Below are 22,250 nucleotides of genomic sequence, written 5' to 3' on the forward strand. Positions count from 1 at the left end.
CCATAAAGATTTGGATTTTGCGTAATATTAGTGTTCAATATTCTAAACAGTTTCGACTGCCAAAAGTTACGTTTGAAACAAATCAAAGAAAACTTGGGCAGTATGTTTTCATATGTTTTTACTTACCCATATTGCCTTGAAATTACGCCGCCAAACCAACTTCGCGTCTTGGTTCCAAAGTTAACGTTTATAGCAGACGGGTCCTCTTATTCGCAGTTAAGGCCTTTAGATGTGTAACATCCAGATTGGTAGTCACAATTCGCATATTATTGCTCCTCCGGGCCACCGGAGTGTGTAGTAAAAATACGGCAAAAAAAACGACTTTTTCACTGTTTTTGGACTTTCCAGGCACCATATTTGTATTTAGGCCTCTGGCATATGGCGCTGCGGGAGGTCCCCACACATTTAAATGTTAATTTTAACATAGAAATAAATATTGGACGCCGGCACCAGGCCAGAAAGGACGAAAAATGACGAATTTTGCATTTTTGAAGTTTTTAGGCGGCATTTTGGCACTTAATATGCATAACGTCGTGTGTACTAGATGTTATTCTACCGGTAAAGAGTACCCAAAACGTTCAGTGGCGTACCTTGGGGGCTCGAAATAATGGAAAAGCGGCAATTTCAATCGCCATCTTGGATTTGGGGGCTTAAATGCCAAAATGGGATCTGGCAACAGGGCGCATCGTTTTCATCGGGGTCGAATTATTCTAGAACCGCCTGTTGCCAGTTTCTAGCAGTCCTGACTGAAGTGATCATCTTACCAACCTAACGCCAAGAGATAAAGATCAGTGAAGGAATTGGAACATCTTCAAAAATTTTTAACTTTTAATTACCTGAAAAAGCTCCATTTGCAGTTTAACAGTTTTATGAACCCAATGGAAATAAAAACAAATGTTTATTTATTGTTATTTGAATAAATTAACAAGTTTGAGATTGATTACTTACAGAATGACCCAATAGAAATAAGAAAATGTTAAAGTAATAAACCAGTCACTATTACGTGGTACAGTTAAAGCTTTGAAGGTAGTAATGTAGGTAGTTTTTTAACTTAATATTTTACATGACACTTATCTTTTAATAACTTAGTACAAAAAGGTAAGTTACGTTTGAACATAAAAATGAGCTTGTGACAAAATTAAAATTTTATATTTAAAAATCAAAGTATGTATAGGCAAACGATGTGGGCAAAAAATAAAACGAACATTTCTAAAAATAGTGGCATATAAACAAAGTTTGAACTTGAACTTAATTTCTGTGACAAAGTTACACAAACAAATTGTAGGGGCGTTAAGGGTTATATGTGTAACGTGTATTTCAGTTAGTATATACTCATATTTTATGCTAGACTAGAAAAGAGTAAACAGAACACTCACATTCATTACTCATTAGTTCTGCTACAAAAATATCCCATCTAATGAATTTTTCCAGCATATCTTACCTTTTTGCATAACAGCATAACACAGTCACAATGAAAGAGAATTAAAGGATATTGAAATACTTAAGCCAGAGGTAATATCAACATACCCCGAATTACAAAAAAAATGTTATTAAAATGAAAGCGCTTCAATTTTCTTACAAACAAAACGAGATAACAAATTGCGGAATGAAACAAAGTATTTGTTAATAGGACACATTTAAAAACAATTGATTCAAACAAAAAAAATGAATTTATACACAAATACTTTGTTTCCATACTGACTGGATTTTCTTAAAATTACACATAGTAAATAAGTACAAAATATTACATTAATAATATTAACACTTAATTTAAAAATCAGCCGTTTTAACTCTGAGATATCACAAGGTACACAAGTTGTGTCTTTAAATATCGAACACTGTTTATATACATATACTTTTATTAAGGTCACAACGACTAGTTTAATTTATCAAAGTCTTATTTAAATTAAATATTTAAATCGGCCATCATTTTTCTAAAATCCGCAAGAGTGTTATAGTCAGGATCTAGATCAATGTCGGCGAAGTCTCTTCTAGAATCTGACTTGACGAAACTGGGATTGTAGCGACTGAGAGATAGAGGGCACGGTAACAGCTCCGGCATAACAGAATGATGGGTTATTAGGGAAGTTAGGGTTGTAAATTCTTTCGTGAAACCCTGCAAGAGATTCCGTTTGTCAAGTACAACGCGCGAATTAGTCTTACCTTAATTTTAAAGCCTTTGTTTGTTCTAATAATCAAATAATGCGCTATTCCGGAAGGTTGAAAGCTTCTAGGAACTCTAAGGGATAACGCGTAACATCCTTGCTTAGTTGTGCTTTCTCGTACCATGAAAGCACCGACAGGTTCTTGGCCCAAAACTTCCAAGGTGATTTCTCTAGGAATGCCCGCTTGAAACCATGGCGCTGTTCGTAATTCTCCTTCTTCCTTGTATGTAAGGGAGTCGGTCCTTTCGGGAAGCGGAGGTGGTATGGGAGTGAAGGCTAGAAATGAGTTTTCGGTACCGCCTTGCGGACAAGAGCTGGAACTACTGGAACTAATTTGTGATATTCGTTTCGCCTTAAATTCTGGATCGGTAGACGCAGGCGAACTTTGTAATAATCTATCTTGTATTTCTATATGTTTAGTAATATTAGAAGTTACAGTTTCCATTTCTACTTTTATACTATTATTCGTATTATTAATATTTTTATTTTCATTATCGTTATCCATTTCATTAACATACCCTGCAAGAAGAGGCCTTGACGTGGGACTATTAGGTGTACTACTTGGAGACTCTCCATTAACTAAAGGGCAACTATCATCGTCTGTATTGTGAAGACCGGTAATTCCCATTGCTATTCTTTTTATTAAAGGCGGTTTTTCGGTAATTTTTTTACAGGAATTAAGTTCGGTCGGTGAATTACTTTCATCGCTACTAGGTGTGCTATGTTGAGATTGACTCTTTTCAGGTGGATCAAGTACATTGTATTTGTGCGTTAATCTTAATCCTGGTATAGAGTTAGGTGGATTTAATCGTAACGTTGATGCGTCTGAGCTATTTATGTGGACGTCCATTTCAAAATTTTGATTATTATTAAGTTGCGGTGGTTTTTCTTTTTTTAAGGCAGTGGTCAGTTCTTTTGTCTGAAACAAAATGACAATATTAGGAAGTTTTACATTTCCAGCATTACAATCAAGCCTACCCACTCGTTATGTAATTGTTACAATTAGGTACTCAGTATTCATATATTTACGTTCCTTTAATACACAGTATTAACTAAGTGAAAGCTCCTAAAATTTCCCCTCCAAAAAATAACAAATTGGCACATTGATTTTACAGTAACAATAAATTTTTGGCGACATTAATTTCAATTACTTTTTTCATTTCTCATTATTTAGGGGTTCTTGAGTTACTCACTAAATACCACCATTTTCAATCGACATTCACGTCCTACTTACACGCATACATTGTATTGTAGGTCTGATTCGTATAATTTTTATAAGGCGCGTTGTTTTTTACACATCACTACATTTGCACAGCGAGTACTGTACTATACCTTGGGGGTAAATGAAATGGTGCGTATTTATTCATTTATATTTGTGTTGTGATGAGATAAGTATTTACGATTACTTAATTATGGTCTAAATATTTACTTAAGCGCAATATGGATACTGTATCAGAACTGGTAGTAACAGTAGCAAGCGAGCGATTATTCTATAATGAACTGAATGCTTTGCCAAGCATGCTCTTGAATTATTTGTGTTATTTTGTCTGCATGTCAGACAATCAATGCATTGTAAATCAGCGTCACTACCGGCTGTCGTGTATCTACATTTCTGCTGTTAACACATGTACGAGCGAGTGTACGAGCAAATAGGTACCTAATTTTTATAATAACATTACTGAGAGAAATTAATTAACTGAGAAACCGTTTTGTAATAATTGCAATTAGGATGTGCTTTCATCCAAAAATAAAAATTTGGAATGGAGTAAGAGTTCTGACGGGCCAAATAAACGGACTCTCAAATTGTTATTATTAAATTTCTAACATTTTTTAAAAACTATAGTATCAGTACGTAATACTAGTGGAACTTTTGTTTTTAATAGCAAATAGTTATTTATATAACAAGAGCGCGAAGTTCAATTTCGCGCATTGAGACTGAAGGTATTTTGACGAGGCGAAGCCGAGTTAAAATATCAGTCAAATGCGCGAAATAACTTCGCGCTAGCGTTATATACAATATTTTGATTATAGTCGTTTTTTTTTTGTAACTCATCTCTTAAGTTGGCAGTTACTAGTTAGTACAAGTAGGTACTTCGTTGGGTACTTCCATGTTTGAACTTCAAAATGTCAGTCTTACTACGCTGCCAACCTAAAACTTAACGGCATAAAAAGTGTTCCCAACAAAAACATGTTAGTTCTAATGTTCCCTATAGTTTCTGATAATGATTTTTTTAATTAAATTAAAGCACCGAAATAGAAAAAATAGTATGAAAAACGCGTGTTACAATGCTTTATTGTAATACTCCTATCTTGCGGACACTCGTGGCTACGTTTCGCGTCGCTACTCGTGCCACAAGATAGTCGTATTACAATAGGTCGCATTGTAACACTTGTCTTTCAATATACTATTGTAGCCCACTAAAGCCTTAATGAAGCCCTAATTTATCAACAATTGAGCTGCTTGCAGAAATTTCATTTATTAACCTTCGAGAAGCGGTGGTGGAATCTCCACGGACAATTACCTAATAAATTTATGTCATACAAAAAAAAATGTGCCAAATTTTGAAAGTGTCTTAAACAAATGGAAGTGTGGGGAAAAAGATTGTTCGCCAAGTTAATATTGTATTAGATTATTTATTATGAAAGCATCTGAATAAATTGGTGTGTGCATGCGTAAACCCATTTTTTAACGCATTGTTTAATAATAATAATAATGACCTTTATTCACATATTATATACAAAGGTAACAACACAAGAAAGAAAAATAAGACATAACGGTATATGAAATATATAATAGTGAAAGGGTGAAGTTCAAACTAATTGGTCTGCTCTTCCACTTTACCCCAATATACTACACTTAATTCTTTTTTTTAATAGCGAAATGAGTGATGTTTCTCTTAATAAAACGGTATACCTGCGTTTGTTAAAGAAATGAGAAAATGAAACTGTAACAATGTACAAAAACACAATAAAAAGAATTGGTTAACATTGGAGTTGATTTCTATAAAGTAAAAGACGCGTTTGTGTTTTAAAAGGCTTCAAGGAAAGATTTTTGATAAAAGCTGGCAACGAGTTATATTGTTTTGCAAGTTGATAAGAAAAACACCCTTCGAAAAGATGATGAGCTGGAATAGTCATAAGTCCTTTGAGATAGTGTACGGAGAGTAATTTTATTATAAAGATACTGTGGTTTATGAGTTAAAATGATTTGATGACACATATACAAAAAATGAAGGGAACGACGATTTTCCATATTCAACCACTTTATTTCAGACATCTTATGGGAGACATGATCAAATTTTCTCAAGACGAAAATGAGCCGTAGACAAGAATTTTGCACTCGTTGTAGTATTTTCCTGCAGGTTACATCCAAGCAAGGTCCATATACACAATCTGCATAATTAAAATGCGATAGAACTAGCACATTCATTAGTTTTACTTTGGTATCAAAGTGAAAGTTGTATCTGCGGATATACAAAGATTTTAGACTGCTGAAGGCGCGCTGAATGCAAAGGTTTATATAACTTTTAAAACGAAGATCGCTATCCATGATTAGTCCTAAGTTCTTGTGTTCCGTTTTTATTGAATGACGTGATTGATTGATTCTATCTGTTCAAAAGCTAGTTACTAATTCTAACGCGTCTTTACTAAAACCAAAAAAATGTAAGATTGAAATTAGCATTTCGTGGTCCAACATGCCAAATGCCTTAGAATAGTCTACGAGGACATAGTGAGCATGTTGTTATCGGTTGCTGTAATGATATCGTCCACAATGCATGATAAAGCTGTAGAACAACTATATCCACTCCTAAAGCCTGACTGCATAAACGGTAAAATGTCGTTTTCATCCAAAAATTTCTTGATTTGCATTTCCATTGCTCTTTCTAGCAATTTGGATAACATTGGTAGAATGCTTATAAGGCTGAGATCTTGTAATGTAATGTGCGAACATTTTTACATTTAGGTAAGGGTGCGTTTATGTTGAAGCCGCGATAAGTGATAAGAGCGTCGATACTAGCGAAGCATAGAAAAGTGTAAATGTACTTAGCATAGATCTGTTTATATTGGAGCAGCGCGTTAATCATTCTTGAGTCGCCAACCAACGATAATAGCGTCGATAATCTCTGCACGCATTTTCTTCGCTCTTGTCGAGTATGGATGTAGAACTTTTAATCAGTGAAATTTTTGTCAGGCCTCCATTATCGGACCAAAAAACAAAAACCACCAAAAAAGGTTCATTCTGGACAAATAGTGAAAGGAGTTGGCACTAAATTGAAAAAAATTAATAGAAGGTTTTCGCCTATTAGTTAATAACTTTAGTGCATTTTCAGTGAATTGATCAGTAATTCCCAAAAAGTAGCACAAGCAGCCAAGAGGAGGAGGAGACAAAAAGAAAGGCAGGGAGAGGACAACAATAAGAAAAGGAGAAACAGGCAGGAAGGAAACGAGACCAAAGGAGGGAGGCATCGGAAGCTAATGGAACGCCCGAGTGAGGGGCCATCACCAGGAAGCCGAGTTCCCTCTAATACAGATATTCCATTGGCGAGACTGTGGTCGTACCCTTTCGGGTCGGACAACATCCAGCCCCCCCCCCCCCTCCACAACCTCCCCATTCCACAAATTCCACCACAATGTTTGGCATACGTCGCGACCCAACGTAATAGCAACAAATTGCTGGAGATGCACCCCCATTAGTTCCTACCAGGGGCACATACCCACGACAGTTGACTAAATTCTGGGAGAGGCGGTTACGCCAGGCATATGCCAAAGTATCAAGGACGATGTAAAATTCGTTAATGTTTTGACTACTGAGCGATGAGTCCTGCGCTAATCGAAGCTCGAACATAAAACACCGCATTAAAGCAGAGCGCGGCACTCTGCTCTTGTCGCTGCTCTCATCGACGCTCTTATCACTTATCGCGGCTCCAACATAAACGCACCCTAAAGGAATTACGTGTGCTACTTTCCAATCATTAGGAACATAATTTGTCTCAAGGCAGCAATAAACCACATGCAGTAGATAAGGCGACAGAATAGGCAGACGAACTGTAATCATTGAATAACTAACCCCGTCAGCGCCCACAGAGTTTGTCGTAATTTTTGAGACTATCATAGCAATATCCGATTCAGTAATGACAGTGAAAGAATAAAAAAAATGTGCTACTGTTTGCGTTCTGTCTGTCCGTATATCCGGCCGGGCCCACTTTTGCCGTTTTATACTACTTTTAAGAAAATTGTCGTAGAGGCCTGGAATTGTTTACAATAGGTACCCTATGCCGTAAATTTGTGCCAGGCGGCGTTCAAATTTTGTAGTCTTGAGGGGGGCCACCCCCATTAGTTATTTCTCGTTATCTCTGAAAGTAAAAGGCGGATAACTTTTACATGGGACAACGAATTTGTCTCAGATTTTGCATACGCATATTCCTCTAGTGGTACCATATAAAACCTTTAAAACCTTTCATGGTATTCTAATGAAAGGTCTCATCGACAGGAATTGGTTTCTACAAACTACAACTGTCTTCCCCGATTCCTTTTCGAGATCAGTGGGAGGGGTGCGGGGGTCACAAATTGATTTTATCTTTCATGGTACTCTAATGAAAGGTATCAACCAAAGGAATTGACTTCTAGCAACTATCGCTATCCTCCAACCCTCCTCTCCAACATCTTTTCGACATATCTCATCTCGAAAACAGATTGTCATATCGATTGCGTTGTAACAATTATTATCAAGCTATTGTCTAAATAACACGCATTAAGCATGCGGTCTTTTTTTAAAATCCTTTACCTCGCTCAATGTGCAAATTTCATTGGGGTTATAAAAATGCGCTTTATATGTACAAGGGCTGTGCACAAATTGTGCTTGTTATCGGCGTGATCAAGCCCATTTTTAAATATACTGCTGAATTCAGAAACATTATAAGCTCATGCAGTTAAGATTTCAATCAAAATGTTTTAATTGTAAATCGACAGAATTCTTTCTCTTCGTCCACCATATTTAAAAAAATCAACTTCAGGGATGTTGTCAATTTAGACGCCGCCGGTCATTATATTGTTAGTTTATAAGTATTTTTGTTAAGTTAGAATAGTTCCATTTATTATTTTTTGTTTCAGAACTCTTAGAATTTTTTCCCTTTCAATCTTTCACACGCTCTGTGCGGTTTTACAAATTCCATATGTTTATTTCAATTTATGACTTCCGTGTTCTTTCTGTTTTCGCCTGTCACCCTAATTTTTAAGTTATTTAATACGTGACTAGGCAAAGGAGCCGCTTGCATGCGGTCCTTTGCGCTAATATTGCAGCCCATATGGTTGCAATAAATGTTCTTAGTTTTAGGGTGTTAATTAGTCAATTTTTTAGTTTTCAAGCAGTCACATTTCGCCTACATTCGAAGTAGGTTGACTCAAAAGTTGGTAGTGCTCAATTTACATTAAAGGGTGTTGTAATTTTGTAAATAATTGTACATAAATTTGTGTTATGAAATAAATAGTACCTGTATAAGGTTCTGTGTAAATGAAGATTTACAACCTCGTTTACAACAAAAGGTTTAGCTCGCGAACCAGCTACCAGAGCTATCGTCTCTAAGTTCCTATCGGGAACTTTTTCATTTATTCCAAACCAAGGGATCTATACTCTGTTTTGGTTTAAAACCGCATCAATTTTTTACCTAGAATTCGAATGATTATGATTCAAATGCAATGCATAATTTTAATTACGTATCGATGCTATGTTTACAAGAGCTATATTTGCTAACGTAAGGTTCTGTTTTTACAAACAAATAATATACCATTTGGAACAACCTTCTTCGCTTTCTAAATATTACTCCACAACTTTACACCATTCGCTAAGCTTATTGTAAGAACTGTATCTATACTACTACTCACCCAAAGTACTTTATCAGTATTAGAATCTAATTGTGAGCTAATAACATCTTGTAATGTTGGTTGTTTCTGTAGTTGAGCCGCGTACGCCATCCGAAATGCATTTCCCACAATGGAATTTAACTCCTCCGCCTGAAACAAACCGAAATGTTAACATAAAAGCACATCCTACCTACAATTGCTAAGAATGAAGTAAAAATTCAAACTTGATGAATTACTATCTGTCCACGTTTTTGTAATGCCCCCAAGTGTGACCATCAGTATTATTTTTCATCTACCCCGTAACTTTCCCTTCCAAACAACCTCCATTAATCACTAGTACTCGAAGAAGCTCTTGAAGTCGCAATCACGCGCGGTCAAGTGATAAATTGGCCGACCGAGACGCCATCAACAAACAATACTTTCTTTACCTCAAATACGCAAAAATAACAAAAAAATTTAAAGAAAGAAATGATTAATTTATAGCACATCTATTTTTGTTCACATGACAGTTTCTTTAGCATTATTCGAATTTAGCATGCGAAATAAAGTGTAAGGCACGATGGCCTCGCTGACATAAAATTATGATCACATATAATAAGGGAAATAAGACGTGAAGTTAATGCACTGATGCGATTGTGTTTAACAATGGTGTTTACATGCTCATTAAATTGCGAATGGTGTCTTTCATGAACATAAAGTGCAATTTATAACTAACAACCGTTCTTACGCGTACTTGTAATATCACATTTTATGACATGGCAAATTTCCTTTTTGTGAATTTCTGAAAAGATATGTTCGATCTAATTCCGGTGGGATTAGACACACTCAAGAGAAACTAGAAAGCAAATAGCACAGTTTTCCGTCTGAATGCTATTCCGTGTTCGGTGATTTCTAAGTGGAAACTACATGCGGTATCCATTATCCACCTGGCCCAGACCCTCCTTTCTAATCATCTGTCTGTTATCCTGTTCATTAAAGAAATGTTGGCATTGATTTAGGAAAATACACCAACACTCTCTACCGTGCCTCGGTATGGTGCTAGTAATATATTATTAAAACAATCAGGGTGCGCTACATGCGAAATTATGACGTTGACACCGGTGACGTTTCGACTAATAAATTATTTAAACCCAGAGAAAGCCTAAATTAATTTTTTGTCAGATTTAAAACAAGTTCAACTCGTTTTGCAGTCAATTTTGTACATGTATACTTTGAATACTTTCTTTATTATGCAAACCATCAGAATTGTTCAGAACTGAAAAACTAAACCTCCAGCTAGACACAAATACATGATAATATATGCGCTTTTCGCATAAAAATAGAAATACCTACATGTACTTTAATCTGAAGAACTTTGACCTTGTAATTTGCATAAATGTGAGAAGCGGTAAGGTCCTTAATCCTTTAAAAAGCGAACAACTTTGTTATTTTAAACGTAGGTACCTACGACATCGATGGTTTACAATTTAGTTTGCTATGTAATCCTCATAAAATAAACAGTAAAGTTTTATTTATTATACTGTAAGGTAACTGCTAACAATAAAATATTTTATTTTAATGATGGTCATAACTTTATTTTGTGTAATTTGTATCACCTACGGATTTTTACCGCAGTAAGAAATTACAGTTTCTAACGGAGGTAAGAGGCGATTAGTTTTCTAATTTAATCTGTCTAGTATCGCATTAATTCTGAAGACCTGATGGCAGGAAATTGTGTCTATTTATTTACCTATGATATTATTGACAGGATAAATTCTATTTCTGTCAGCATATGCTAAACTATGGGGAATAAAGTTATTAAACGGAAAAAATTAAGCATAAGGAAGTTCCACGAAATTGTAACAAGTTAAAAAGTAATCGAAAACGATTTACAAAAAGCGCATTTCCACTAGCAGTCACTTCCCATTTGTAAGATGCATCTTCTGTTAAAATCGTAAAAATCCGGCCAAAAATATGAAAGAGCGTTGCACATGTGCAATCCATTTTTGACGTGCTACTTCAATTTCTGTTTATAAGAAGAATTTCATTTCAATGCTTTTCTAAATAAGAAAGTTGGAACTGCGCATGCCCAAAATAAAACTATGCTCATATTGAATTTCATGCATTTCAGTTCATAACTAACGGAGATCGTCAAAGCGATCGGACATTTGTAAACAAAGTTATCGTTCACAAGGACAGATAGAGGGACACACAGACAAAGAAACAGACGGACAGACCAAGAGACACACGACAGACAGCAATACAAAATTATAAACGATCTCTAGGATCGTTAATAAACGGCAAAAGCGTAAAATTATGGGACATGTAAAAAACGGTTTTTTGTTTTTTTTTACAATAACTTTTTTAGTAATAAACGCAGAAAAAATTCCTTCCTTGGTGCAAGCCTCGACACCATAACTAACCAAATAGCGAAAAACTAGAACAATAGCTCTTAAGATAAATAACTAATAGTGTCTCAACCAACGAGCGGACGGACAGACGGACAAAGTGGCCACAATAGTGCATTTATTTTTTATTTTTGTGGAAATGCGCTAAAAATACAGGGAATTTTTCTATGCGCTATGTAGTATACCTACTGTAAAAAAAACGTATCAAAAGCATGGAATCATGATAGTATCAAATCGTATGGGTACTCTGATACAGGGAGATCAATAATCATATGCTGCGCCGCTCTTATAAAAATATCACATTAGTAATCATTTGCCGCAACCAGTTATATGTGTACCAATACAAAACAAAAACAAAAACATAACCTATAATTCCGATGTGTGATTCTTAACTTCCGTCCATTTCAAAACGGCTTTTTTCAAGGCTACCAGTTTCTTTCGAATATTTACAAGGTGGGTAAATTGCTTATAAATTATAAACAAACGTTTTTTTAGTTGTAGCGTGTAAAAGGTAATAAGTTTACTCCGACATGCCTTTTACTTTAAAGAGAGTCAGATGCATTTGCAGTCCTGTTTCCGTAATGGGACTAAAGACGAAAATTGAGTTTGGCAGTACTCGATACGTTTGTGTATACAGGAGTTTCGAGAAACCTCTTGAGCAAATTCCGAAACAGCCGCTACGACAAACGGGTATCTTATACGGAACGTGTCGCACTACTGTCTGGAGAAAGTTGTACTTTTATCCTTTAAAGTAACCGTGTTACAAGAACTCATCGTCCAGATTTACAAAGCCCTCTAAATTATTGCATGCAATTGGTTTAATGCAAATTTACGAGATTGCAACGTATTCGGAACCATTTACACACCATTGCCGAATTACGAGCAGGTATAAAAGCTGCCGTTTGAAACATTACGCAACTGTAGTTACATTCCGTCTTCGAAAACATGAAGAAAAGAGTGGATCCTTGTCTTAATAATGGTGGCGAGCACTTCGAACAGTTGTGATAGTGTGCATGTAATTTACCCAATTACTTCGATATTAACGAGTTGTAAAAGAAATAAAATCGTTTCAATTTTTGTAATAATTTACTATTTGTGTAGTTTCACATAATTTGGAAACTCACAAGGTGCTTAAATCGTTGATTTAGATTAAATATGGTTAGACGTCAAAAGTTTACTTTGGTTTGAAGTTTAAGGTTATGTTTTAGTATTAGTGCACCACGCCTGTTGCGGCAAATAATTACTAACGTCATAATTTATTGAAGCGGCGCAGCAACTCATTATTGATCGCACTGTAGTATCATGGCATGGAATAGATGGTTGTAGGCAACCAACATTACACATGACAAACTGGAGCTGTTTTTAGAGTTCTTAAACTGTTACCACCCTGATACCATACCCTATTTCCACCTTATCGTAAAATAATAAAACTAATAGCTTACTCTAATCTAATATATAATACCCAGTCATAAATTATTCTAATTTAAGATGTACAAATTATATTTACTAAATGTTGGTTTTTCATTGCTATTGTATAATTTATTATTGTATTATTTATTAACATCTATATCATGTTATACTAATTAAAATACTATTATTATTGTTAATAATTTATGTATAAATTGGCTTGGCCGTCAATAAATATTATTATTATTATTAAAATATGCGATATGTTTGCATTTACTAAAAAAATCTCAAATTAATCGTCAAGATTTTTCTTGGTTGACGTTGTAACGGGTGGAGTAATGGCGGGTGGAGTAATGGCCGGTCGAAATTTTGCAAATTTTTCGAATATCGATTTGGATTTGTACTAAAATTGGATAAACCTTTCTTCCTTTTGGGGATAAAATTTTTTTTCGCTTTGTAACTATTGTAGTATGACATCATGTTGGGTTCATTGTATTAAACTTCCTTGTGCCGCGATTCGCAATAAATGGGATCACAGAAAATTCTCAGTGCAAAACAGGATGCAGATAACGAATAAATATCGGATTTCTTTAGATAAGCTTTTTATCGTTGAGTCACCAGCCAAGCTTGGGAAAGCTGGTTCTGCAAACGCTGAAAAAATTAGTTGATAAGTATTCCCCAGTTAATTGGTTTAGATGGAGGCCATTGTATGAGAAGTACCAGTAATAAAAAAGATCAGCCATTTTGCAACGATTAAGGGGCGTGAATATGTTAGGAGAGAGCTAAGAGGAAAAAAATTTTTAAGATTAATTATGACTGTGTAGCCGGGCCGAAGAGATCGTAAATTTTCAATCGCGTGCATTAAGCACCAAATAAGTGATTCCGTTTAAGTGACGGTCGATATTAGTCCAAGTTTAAGTACAGTTTTGCACCATTAGTTAAAACGTGGAATTGTTCCATTGTGTAAATTTCACGCCCGAAGAGAAAAAGTAAATCGCGGAATCTTAGTTAAAAATTTGTCAAGCGTATTGTGCTATGAAATCATCCACATAGTGTTGAAATTAAAATTAGACGTGGACATTACGTATCAAATATAAAGCGCTAAGTAAATTCGAGCGATAATAGCGGTGTGATATGAACCCTTGTTCTTAAAGGAAAATAATACGAGCGCATCTTTGGCATCTATCCGACGGAACAAATTTGAACGTTTCACTCATTTGCCGTTGTGTTAAAATTTACTATTGTGCCTCCTTGGAATATAACCATCAAAGTTTTTTAAGTGTGGATAGCCGTTTTCATCAAAGTAATGTGTTTTAAAAGTTCAATGTAATAGTTTGTTATGAAAAAACTTCTTTAAATCGACCAAAAATCAGGCAAATTAATTCACGAACTTACTCAAATTAAGGTGTTCACATCAATAAAATTTCACTGTGGGATTATACCTACAAAACTACATGTTTTTGGAAAATCTCGTCTACCTTCTACAAGGAAAATAACCTACTCAACAGCGAGCCAAGGATTTTTCAACTGTAAACATCAGTTAGCATTCTAAAAGTTGCAGTCTACCCCATCCATCAATCAACTAGCATGTAAAGGGCTTCCCAATCTTCATCGAAGTCCTGGATTTTTAAAGGTTAGTCTATTTTTATTTTCATTGTAATAAAAAATAAAGTCAATTTGTGTGTATTTATATGTTTTATGATATGTTTTAATCGATTGTTTATTGAATCAATTTCCTTAAAGAAGGTAATTAATTATATTTGAAATAGTGGAATTTGTGTCAAGGAAAATTCAGTATAAAAAATAATATTCACCTCTTCAAGGGAGAGAACATATTGTGAGTTGGCCAACAGAACTAATAATATTCAAATTTTTTGATAGCTTAATAAGGTTTTAGTCATAGTTCCCAATTTTTATAATATTGATTGTAAAGATCGCAATTTTCTGGAATGCATTGGATTTTGCATTAAAATAAATGAATGAAATTATGGCCATTGAGTTGATGATTTTTCAACGGGAAGTTAGATGAGAAGTAGAGTAATTAACACCAGTAAAAAGTGAATTAGATACCTGATTTTTCGTTGGAAGTAAGACAGTAGAAATTTTGTATGTAAGTATTTGAGCTAGTCGGAAGCGAGGTAAAGATTTTGTGATTTTATTAAGAATTAGCGAATTTTGGTGAGATAAGCTATCCAAAAGGGTTGATGAGGTGAGAGAGGAGAGAAGGGAGAAGCGGGTACGTGTACCTGAGGTGGTTGTGTTTGTCCGTAAAAAGAAAGCACCGTCACATAATGTCGCCCAAAAGTGGAGCTCGAATTAGCGCCCTGAAAGAATCTCATGTTTAATACGTACGTTTGTTTTGATAGCGGTTTTTGATCCCGGAGGTAACGTGTTATTGTTGTACTAGGTCGCGGAAGATTAGGAATTTGTTTTGTCAGCAGTTAAGACGCGATTTATATAAACACCATACAGGGGCGTATCAAGGAACGGATTTAAAATTTTTATTGCGGTTTTGAAGTAATTTGTGGACATTTTATTATTGATTTAAAGGGTAGTAGTTGAGCGCTACGGTAGAAATAAATATTTCAAAGAGGCGATCAGAATTGCTGGTAACTTTCAAACAATTTGGCGCAAATTATTGTTGTTTATTTGAAAATACAGGTGGATAGGAAGGTAAGTCCCTTGTTTTATGGAACTACGTTCAGGATTCAAGAAAACCACGAGGAAAATACCTAAGAAAATGGAAGCGAAAAACCAAGAGAGCCAAAACGTAGTGGAGGCGCAACCATTCTCACCGGAGAGCCAAGATCTTTTCGGAAGCTACGAGATGCCACAACCCAGCCATGGAGGGGGTGAAACCAGCCACCAGGAAGTACAACCAGGTGCAGCACCAGGTGAATTAAACCGAAGCCTGGGAGAACCCATAACAACTATGCAACCTCAAACCACCAGCGGACCTGGAGAAATACTACGATTAACTAATATGATAGAGATGATTATCCAACAGTTAGGAGAAGGACAACGAAAAATGAATGAAGGGCAACAGAAAATGGAAATGAAAGTGGATGCAGGACAACGAAAAATGGGTGAAGGGCAACAGAAAATAGAAGGAGCCCTACAAGCAACCAAAAGAGACCTACAACAACAAATAGGAGAAGGACAACACAGAATGGAAGCGATACGGCAGGAACTAAGGTCTACACAAGCTCAATGGGAGAAAAAAATTCAAACCGACTACAACCAGCTCAGAGAAGAAACCCAGGTGGGAATCAAAGAAAATAAATTGGAGATTCAAGCGACGAGAGCTGAAATGGAATACAGCCAGAAGAAAGCCTATGAGAAGTGGGATGAGAAGCTGGAAATGCACACGACTAGAACAACAAGCAAGTTTGAAGAACAAGAGGAAATAATTCAAGACATTCAGGCCAAACATGGGAATTTCAAGGAGCGAGTCAAGGATGCAATTGTGGAAATTGAAGGAAGTATGAAGAAAAACGAAGAGCGAATTGACCATCAGGATGAAGAAATAGGAATCATCAAGGCGAATTTAGAAGCTCGACCAGCCAAGGAAACCAATTCCCATCCAGCAATTATTTACAAGGCGGATCATTTACTTCACCAGAAGCCTAAGAAATTTGACGGCAACATTTGGACTATCCATCCAGTCAGCTTTTTGGAAGGACTGGAAAATTATTTAAGACATTTCGATAAAAAAGATGAAACCAAGTTATCATATGCCAAGGAAATGGTGGAAGGGAATGCCAAAGCATGGGCTGATTTGAATCGTAACAACTGGAAGACTTGGGAGGAATTTAAGGACGCTTTTATCAAGAACTACTGGTCTGAAGAGGTACAAGGCAAAATACGACTTCAAATAGCTACACCCAGACTATATCAAGCGAAATTTGGAAAGTACACCGACCATGTTTGGTTTTGGGTAAATAAGACCAACCACCTGCAACCTCCAATGAGAGAATCCCAGCTTGTCGACGCTTTATCCCGACATTTTCCAAGAGAGGTGGAGCACATCCTCATAGGATCAGCAGTGAACACCGTCAAACAACTTATCAACACTCTTGAACGAATCCAAACCTCAAATCAAGAAACCAGGCCAAGATATAATGGACCAAATAGAAGTCAAGAGAACACCAGAGAGGAGCCAGAGAGGCAAGAGCAGAGAAGACAAGTAAACTACATACGAGGTGGATACAACAACTTCAACAATTACAGAAGAGGAAGGGGCAATTACGGACCAAATAGAAATTTTGAAGTGAGAAGGAGAGCAGAGGCTCCCCAGCCGGAAAACTACCAGAGCAGGGACCAGGAGCTCCACTAGTCCCTCAGACATCACGAAGATCTCTGGAGCAAACAAGTTTATTAACCAGCGTTCACAATTATTTCCAACGATTACGACAAAAACCTACTAACACAACAAATGAAAAACAAATTCAAGATAATAAAATCACATCAATAGGAACAATCAAACATCAAGAAAGAAATTATGAAGAGGAAAAATTAAACAACTTTATTGAAGATTTTAAACAAATTCAACCAGAAGAAGAGGATGAAGAAAATATTTTGAACAACAATGAACAACAAAATTTGAGCGACGATGAAAAGGAAGAGGAACCGATACTAATGAATCAAATTAAAGAAAATTATCAAGATGATGAAGATTTTTTGAGCGATCAAGAAGAAGAAGCAGAGATTATTGATGATGGACAACCAATTATAATAGGAAAGCTGGAGGGGGTGGAACAACAGTTATTATTGGACACCGGTAGTCAAGTCAGCGTGGTTTCCGAAGAAGTTTTTGAATTTATACAAAGAAAAAATCCAAGAGTTATCACATTACCAGTTAGTGGAATCACGATTCAAGGAATTACTGGGAAAATAGTAAAGGTTGTCAACCAAGCCCTACTCACCTTACAGATTCAAGACAGTACATATGAACAGAAATTTTTGGTTGTGAAGAAATTAGAAACAACAGCAATATTAGGCACCGATTGGATGAGAGACAAGAAAGCCAAGATTGATATGGACAGAGATGAAGTTTATTTTCAAGACAATGATGTCGATTACTACATTCGGTTTCAAGGAAGAAGTTTGAAAATTAGAACAGCAAATCTTCAAGTAAATCAGCCTACGGGAAGTAGAGAAGAGAATGAAGCCATCGAAGAATTGATTAGTCAATATGAAGATATTTTTTCAACCAAGCCAGGATTAGTCAAGAATTTTGTCTGTCAACTCAAAATTAAGGAAGCTACCCCATTTTTCAAGAAGAGTTATCCAATACCATTTTCCAAAAGGGATGCTGTAGACCAAGAAATACAAAGGATGTTAGACAACAATATTATTGAGAGATCATCATCACCTTTCGTCAATCCGATTGTCATTGTGAATAAACCTGGAGGAGCCGTGCGAATTTGTTTAGATGCCAGGAAGTTAAATCAAATTATTGAAGAAGATAGAAATTCGCCACCCAATTTAGAAGAAGTTCTGGAACGTTTTGATAATCCAGAGTACCTGAGTTCCATGGATTTGACGGCTGGCTATTGGCAGATTCCACTGCATCCAGATTCAAGGAAATATACCTCATTTTTGGTAAATGGAAGGAGTTACCAATATAAAGTTTTACCATTTGGACTAAATATTTCGGTAGCAGTTTTCAATCGTTGCCTAGATCAAGTTTTAGGACCAGAAGTACTATCATATGCCCTTATTTACGTCGATGACATAGTAGTAGCATCGAAAACTTTTGAAGAACATGTAGGACACCTCCGTTTAATATTTTCAAAATTAAAAGAAGCCAACATGACCATTAATGTGAAGAAAAGCAAGTTTCTTCAAGAAGAAATACAGTTCCTAGGACATATAGTGAGAAGAAAAGAAGGAATTAGAATAAATCCTGAAAGATTAGAAGCTATTAGAGGGTGTCAACCACCAAGAAACTTGAAGGAACTACAGTCATTTTTGGGAATGTGCAATTTTTACAGAAGATTTAGGAATCATTTTTCAGAAGTTAGTCAAGGATTTGCACCACTATTGTCGAAAAATTCCAAATGGGAGTGGAATGAGAAATATCAAAGGATTTTTGAAGAGTTAAAGAATGGATTCAATGAAGAAATGATTTTGAAGTTTCCAGATTTTAATAGACCTTTTATTTTATACACAGATGCATCGATTAATGCTTTGGGAGCCCATTTATATCAACAAGACGAGAAAGGAGAAATGAGAACTTTAGCATTTGCCAGCAGAGGCCTCAAAGATGCTGAGAAAAGGTACAGCATCACAGAATTAGAGCTGTTAGCTATTTTATTTGGAGTAATGAAGTTCAGAACCTACATTTTAGGATATCCTGTTGTCATATATACTGATCACAAAGCATTATCATTTTTATTAACCTGCAAGTCTTTAAATTCAAGACTACAAAGATGGTCTTTAAAACTTCAAGAGTTTAATCTACAAATTGAATATTGTCAAGGAGCCAAAAATAGAATAGCAGATTTTTTATCAAGATATGGAGTAACGAAAAAGAACCAACCAGCAATTACCATCGGAAAAGTGAAGAAAAAGAAAGAAGATAAGAAATTGAAAAATATACTCAAGAATATCAAGACTGAACAAGATGAAGACGAGAAGTGTAGTTGGATCAAGAAAGAAATTGAAGAAAACAAGCATGGAAGAGCTGAAAAATTGAAAGAAAAATTTATTTTACATCAAGAAGTTCTATTTCGGAAAAGCAAACGAGCTCAAGAGTGGTGGGTGATTTTCCTACCTTATATTCGACACAGAGAAATTATTGAACTTTATCATCAGCGAATGGGACATTTTGGAACTTCGAAAGTCTCTGCCGAGATTTCAGAAAATTGGTATATTCCCGATTTGGAGAAGAAAGTTAAACAATTATTAGCAGCATGTGATTTATGTCAGAAAACCAAGATTAGAAATCAGAAGCAGGAAGGATTAATGAAGAATGTTATAGCTGAGAACCCATTGGATATAGTTTCAGTAGATATTTTCGGTCCACTACCAAGAAGTAAAGGTGGAGTTGAGTATATTTTCGTAGCCCTGGATTTATTTACAAAATATGTGAAGTTATACCCTATGAAGAAAGTAAATACAAGGATGATTTTGAAGAAGATGATGGAAGACTTTATACCAAATGTAGGAAAACCAAAAATGATTTTATCTGACCACGGAAGTCAGTTCACAGCGAAGAAATGGGCTGAAGAATTTAGTAACAGGGAAATAGAAGTAAAGATGACCTCGGTTTATCATCCCCAGTCAAATCCTGTTGAAAGGGTTATGAGAGAATTAGGAAGAATGTTTCGAACTTATTGTCATGAGAATCATGGAAATTGGGCCAGTTGGGTGAAGCAAATTGAGCTTTGGATTAATGCATCTATACATGATAGTACAGGTTTCTCACCGATAGAATTATTAAAGAAGAAAGAAACCGATCAGTTAGTAGAAAGTTTAATTCAGTTTCCCATGAGAACGGATTTGGGAAAGGATATCAAGATAAGATTGGCAAGAGAGAAGCTCAAGAGCAAGGCCGAAAAAAGAAAAGATAAGCATGACAAGAAAGTGAATAAACCTGTGAAGTATAAACCGGGAGATCTGGTACTTTTAAGAACACATTACCAATCAAGTGCTGTGAACAAAGAAATAAGAAAATTTTTCCTACTTTATGAAGGACCGTTTGAAGTGGTTGAAGAAACAGAAGTTAACGCTTATAGGTTGAAGAATCCAGACACAGGTATGAATAGGGGTGTTCATAACGTAGTTAATTTGAAAAGGTATATAAAAATTCCCCCGGAACCTCAGTTAGTGCAGGTAGTCCAAAACATAGATATAGGCTAGAAGTTTTGTTAGAGTTTTTAATGGTTTTGTGTGTGGGAACCAAGTTAGTTTGTTAGTTTTTTAGGTTTTTATCTAGTTTATCCCTATCATTTTTGGGAAGAAAGTTTTTGTTTTCATTTTGTATCAAGGAACCAGTTTTAGGTTCCTTTCTATTTCATTAGGTTTTGTCATCCCCGTGTAGGGACGGGAGTAGCATGCTACATGTAGAATATTCCTACTGCAGAGGACACTGCATGTCGTAAGAGGCGACTAATCAACAGTCCAAGCCCCCCCCCCATTGTTTCCCTTGATTTGGGACATTTTTATCTATTACCGTTGGCTATAGTGAAGCCCATTATTGAATTTCTCAATTTTGAATTTCTTTTTACAAAATTCTTGGAATCCTCGCCGGTCATTTTTTATAACATGCTTGACATTTCTAATATCTTATCGATGTTGAATATTTTGTCTTTTTGAATAACTTGATAATCCTTTTAATAACCCGATCGATAACACGGTCCCATCTCTAAATATTGCCCTTTAGATAGTTGGCGCTCGGTCGCGCGATCCCTTTTGTTTTTCTATCTATACTTTTCCTCGGAGAACCATATTTTATATATACATCTGTCTATTTGTCTTTTTTATAACCAGTCTAATATAATACCATAATCTTTTATACTACCTGTGGCTATAGTGAAGCCTCGTGTTTGTTTAAAGGAAATATTTTTTAATGAGTACAAAATCTTACAATCCTGAGGAATTGGGATTTCTCCATTTTATAATATTGAATACTTTTATATACTGTCTAATATATCTTACCCTCCATAAGTGCAATAGTGATGCACGTACATATTTTCTCATTATTTGTCTTATATTTGACCCTCCTTAGCAACAGTGATGCTTTTTTAGGATTCAGGATTTTTCTTATATTTGAGATTTTTGGGATTTAGTTTAGGATTTGTATATACGTTTTTCCACACACAAAAGTAGGTTAGTATTATGGACTACTTGACATGCTAGATTATTATGCGTTGACTTCTATAGGATTTTTTGATATGAGTATACCGATTTTTGACATATTTTTTTCGATTTGTGATTTTATGGATTTTGTCCTTTTTGAACGGTCAGGAGGCGAGCTTAAGAGCTACTCTCCAGCTATGGAACCGTGTTGTGAGGGAGTTTTTGAGTTTCGTGAAAGGTTTTAGAGTCTTTGAAGGTGATGCCACCAGGAATGGTGAAGGTCCTCCCACATTTTTAGATGTTTGTGGATAGTTTTGTGAAGAGTGGTGCTGGACAGACGATTATTTTAATATTTTACGAGTTAGGATGAGTTGAAGGTTCCCTTCGTAGGTCCTTCAGACCGCCCCGCTTTTCGGGAATCGATGTAACATTTAGGAGGTTGCTACCCCTATTTCAAGACCAACACTTCTTAGTTGGGTGCTTATGTTGTGGCGTCATAAGTACAGTTTTTTTTATGTAGTACCAGAGGTAGGTTCTTTCTACGGTACTACATGCCAATTTTTTCCTTCTTCTATGAGACAATTTCAACTTTTTTGTTGGAACATTTTGATAGTAGGCGTGTATA

At 35.7% G+C, this 22,250-nt stretch overlaps 2 protein-coding genes across 2 annotated transcripts; one reads left to right on the top strand and one right to left on the bottom strand.

Moving 5' to 3' along the window:
- Nucleotides 1-885: 885 nt before the first annotated feature.
- On the bottom strand, nt 886-9,176 carry LOC116167373 (tensin-3-like). Its single transcript, XM_031482725.1, has 3 exons — nt 9,048-9,176; nt 2,164-3,084; nt 886-2,116 (listed from the first exon to the last, which is right to left on the bottom strand). The coding sequence occupies exons 1-3, from the start codon at nt 9,135-9,137 to the stop codon at nt 1,907-1,909; spliced, it is 1,221 nt and encodes a 406-aa protein (XP_031338585.1). The 5' UTR covers nt 9,138-9,176; the 3' UTR covers nt 886-1,906.
- Nucleotides 9,177-15,560: 6,384 nt separating this feature from the next.
- LOC116166433 lies at nt 15,561-20,717 on the top strand. The gene is made up of 3 exons (XM_031481384.1): nt 15,561-17,006; nt 17,099-18,053; nt 19,350-20,717. Exons 1-3 carry the CDS (start codon nt 15,561-15,563, stop codon nt 20,684-20,686), a joined length of 3,738 nt encoding a protein of 1,245 aa, XP_031337244.1. The 3' UTR covers nt 20,687-20,717.
- The last annotated feature ends 1,533 nt before the right edge of the window (nt 20,718-22,250 follow it).

The sequence above is a fragment of the Photinus pyralis genome, unplaced genomic scaffold (assembly GCF_008802855.1).
Source record: "Photinus pyralis isolate 1611_PpyrPB1 unplaced genomic scaffold, Ppyr1.3 Ppyr1.4_LG3b, whole genome shotgun sequence".
NCBI classification, from domain to species: Eukaryota; Metazoa; Arthropoda; class Insecta; order Coleoptera; family Lampyridae; genus Photinus; species Photinus pyralis.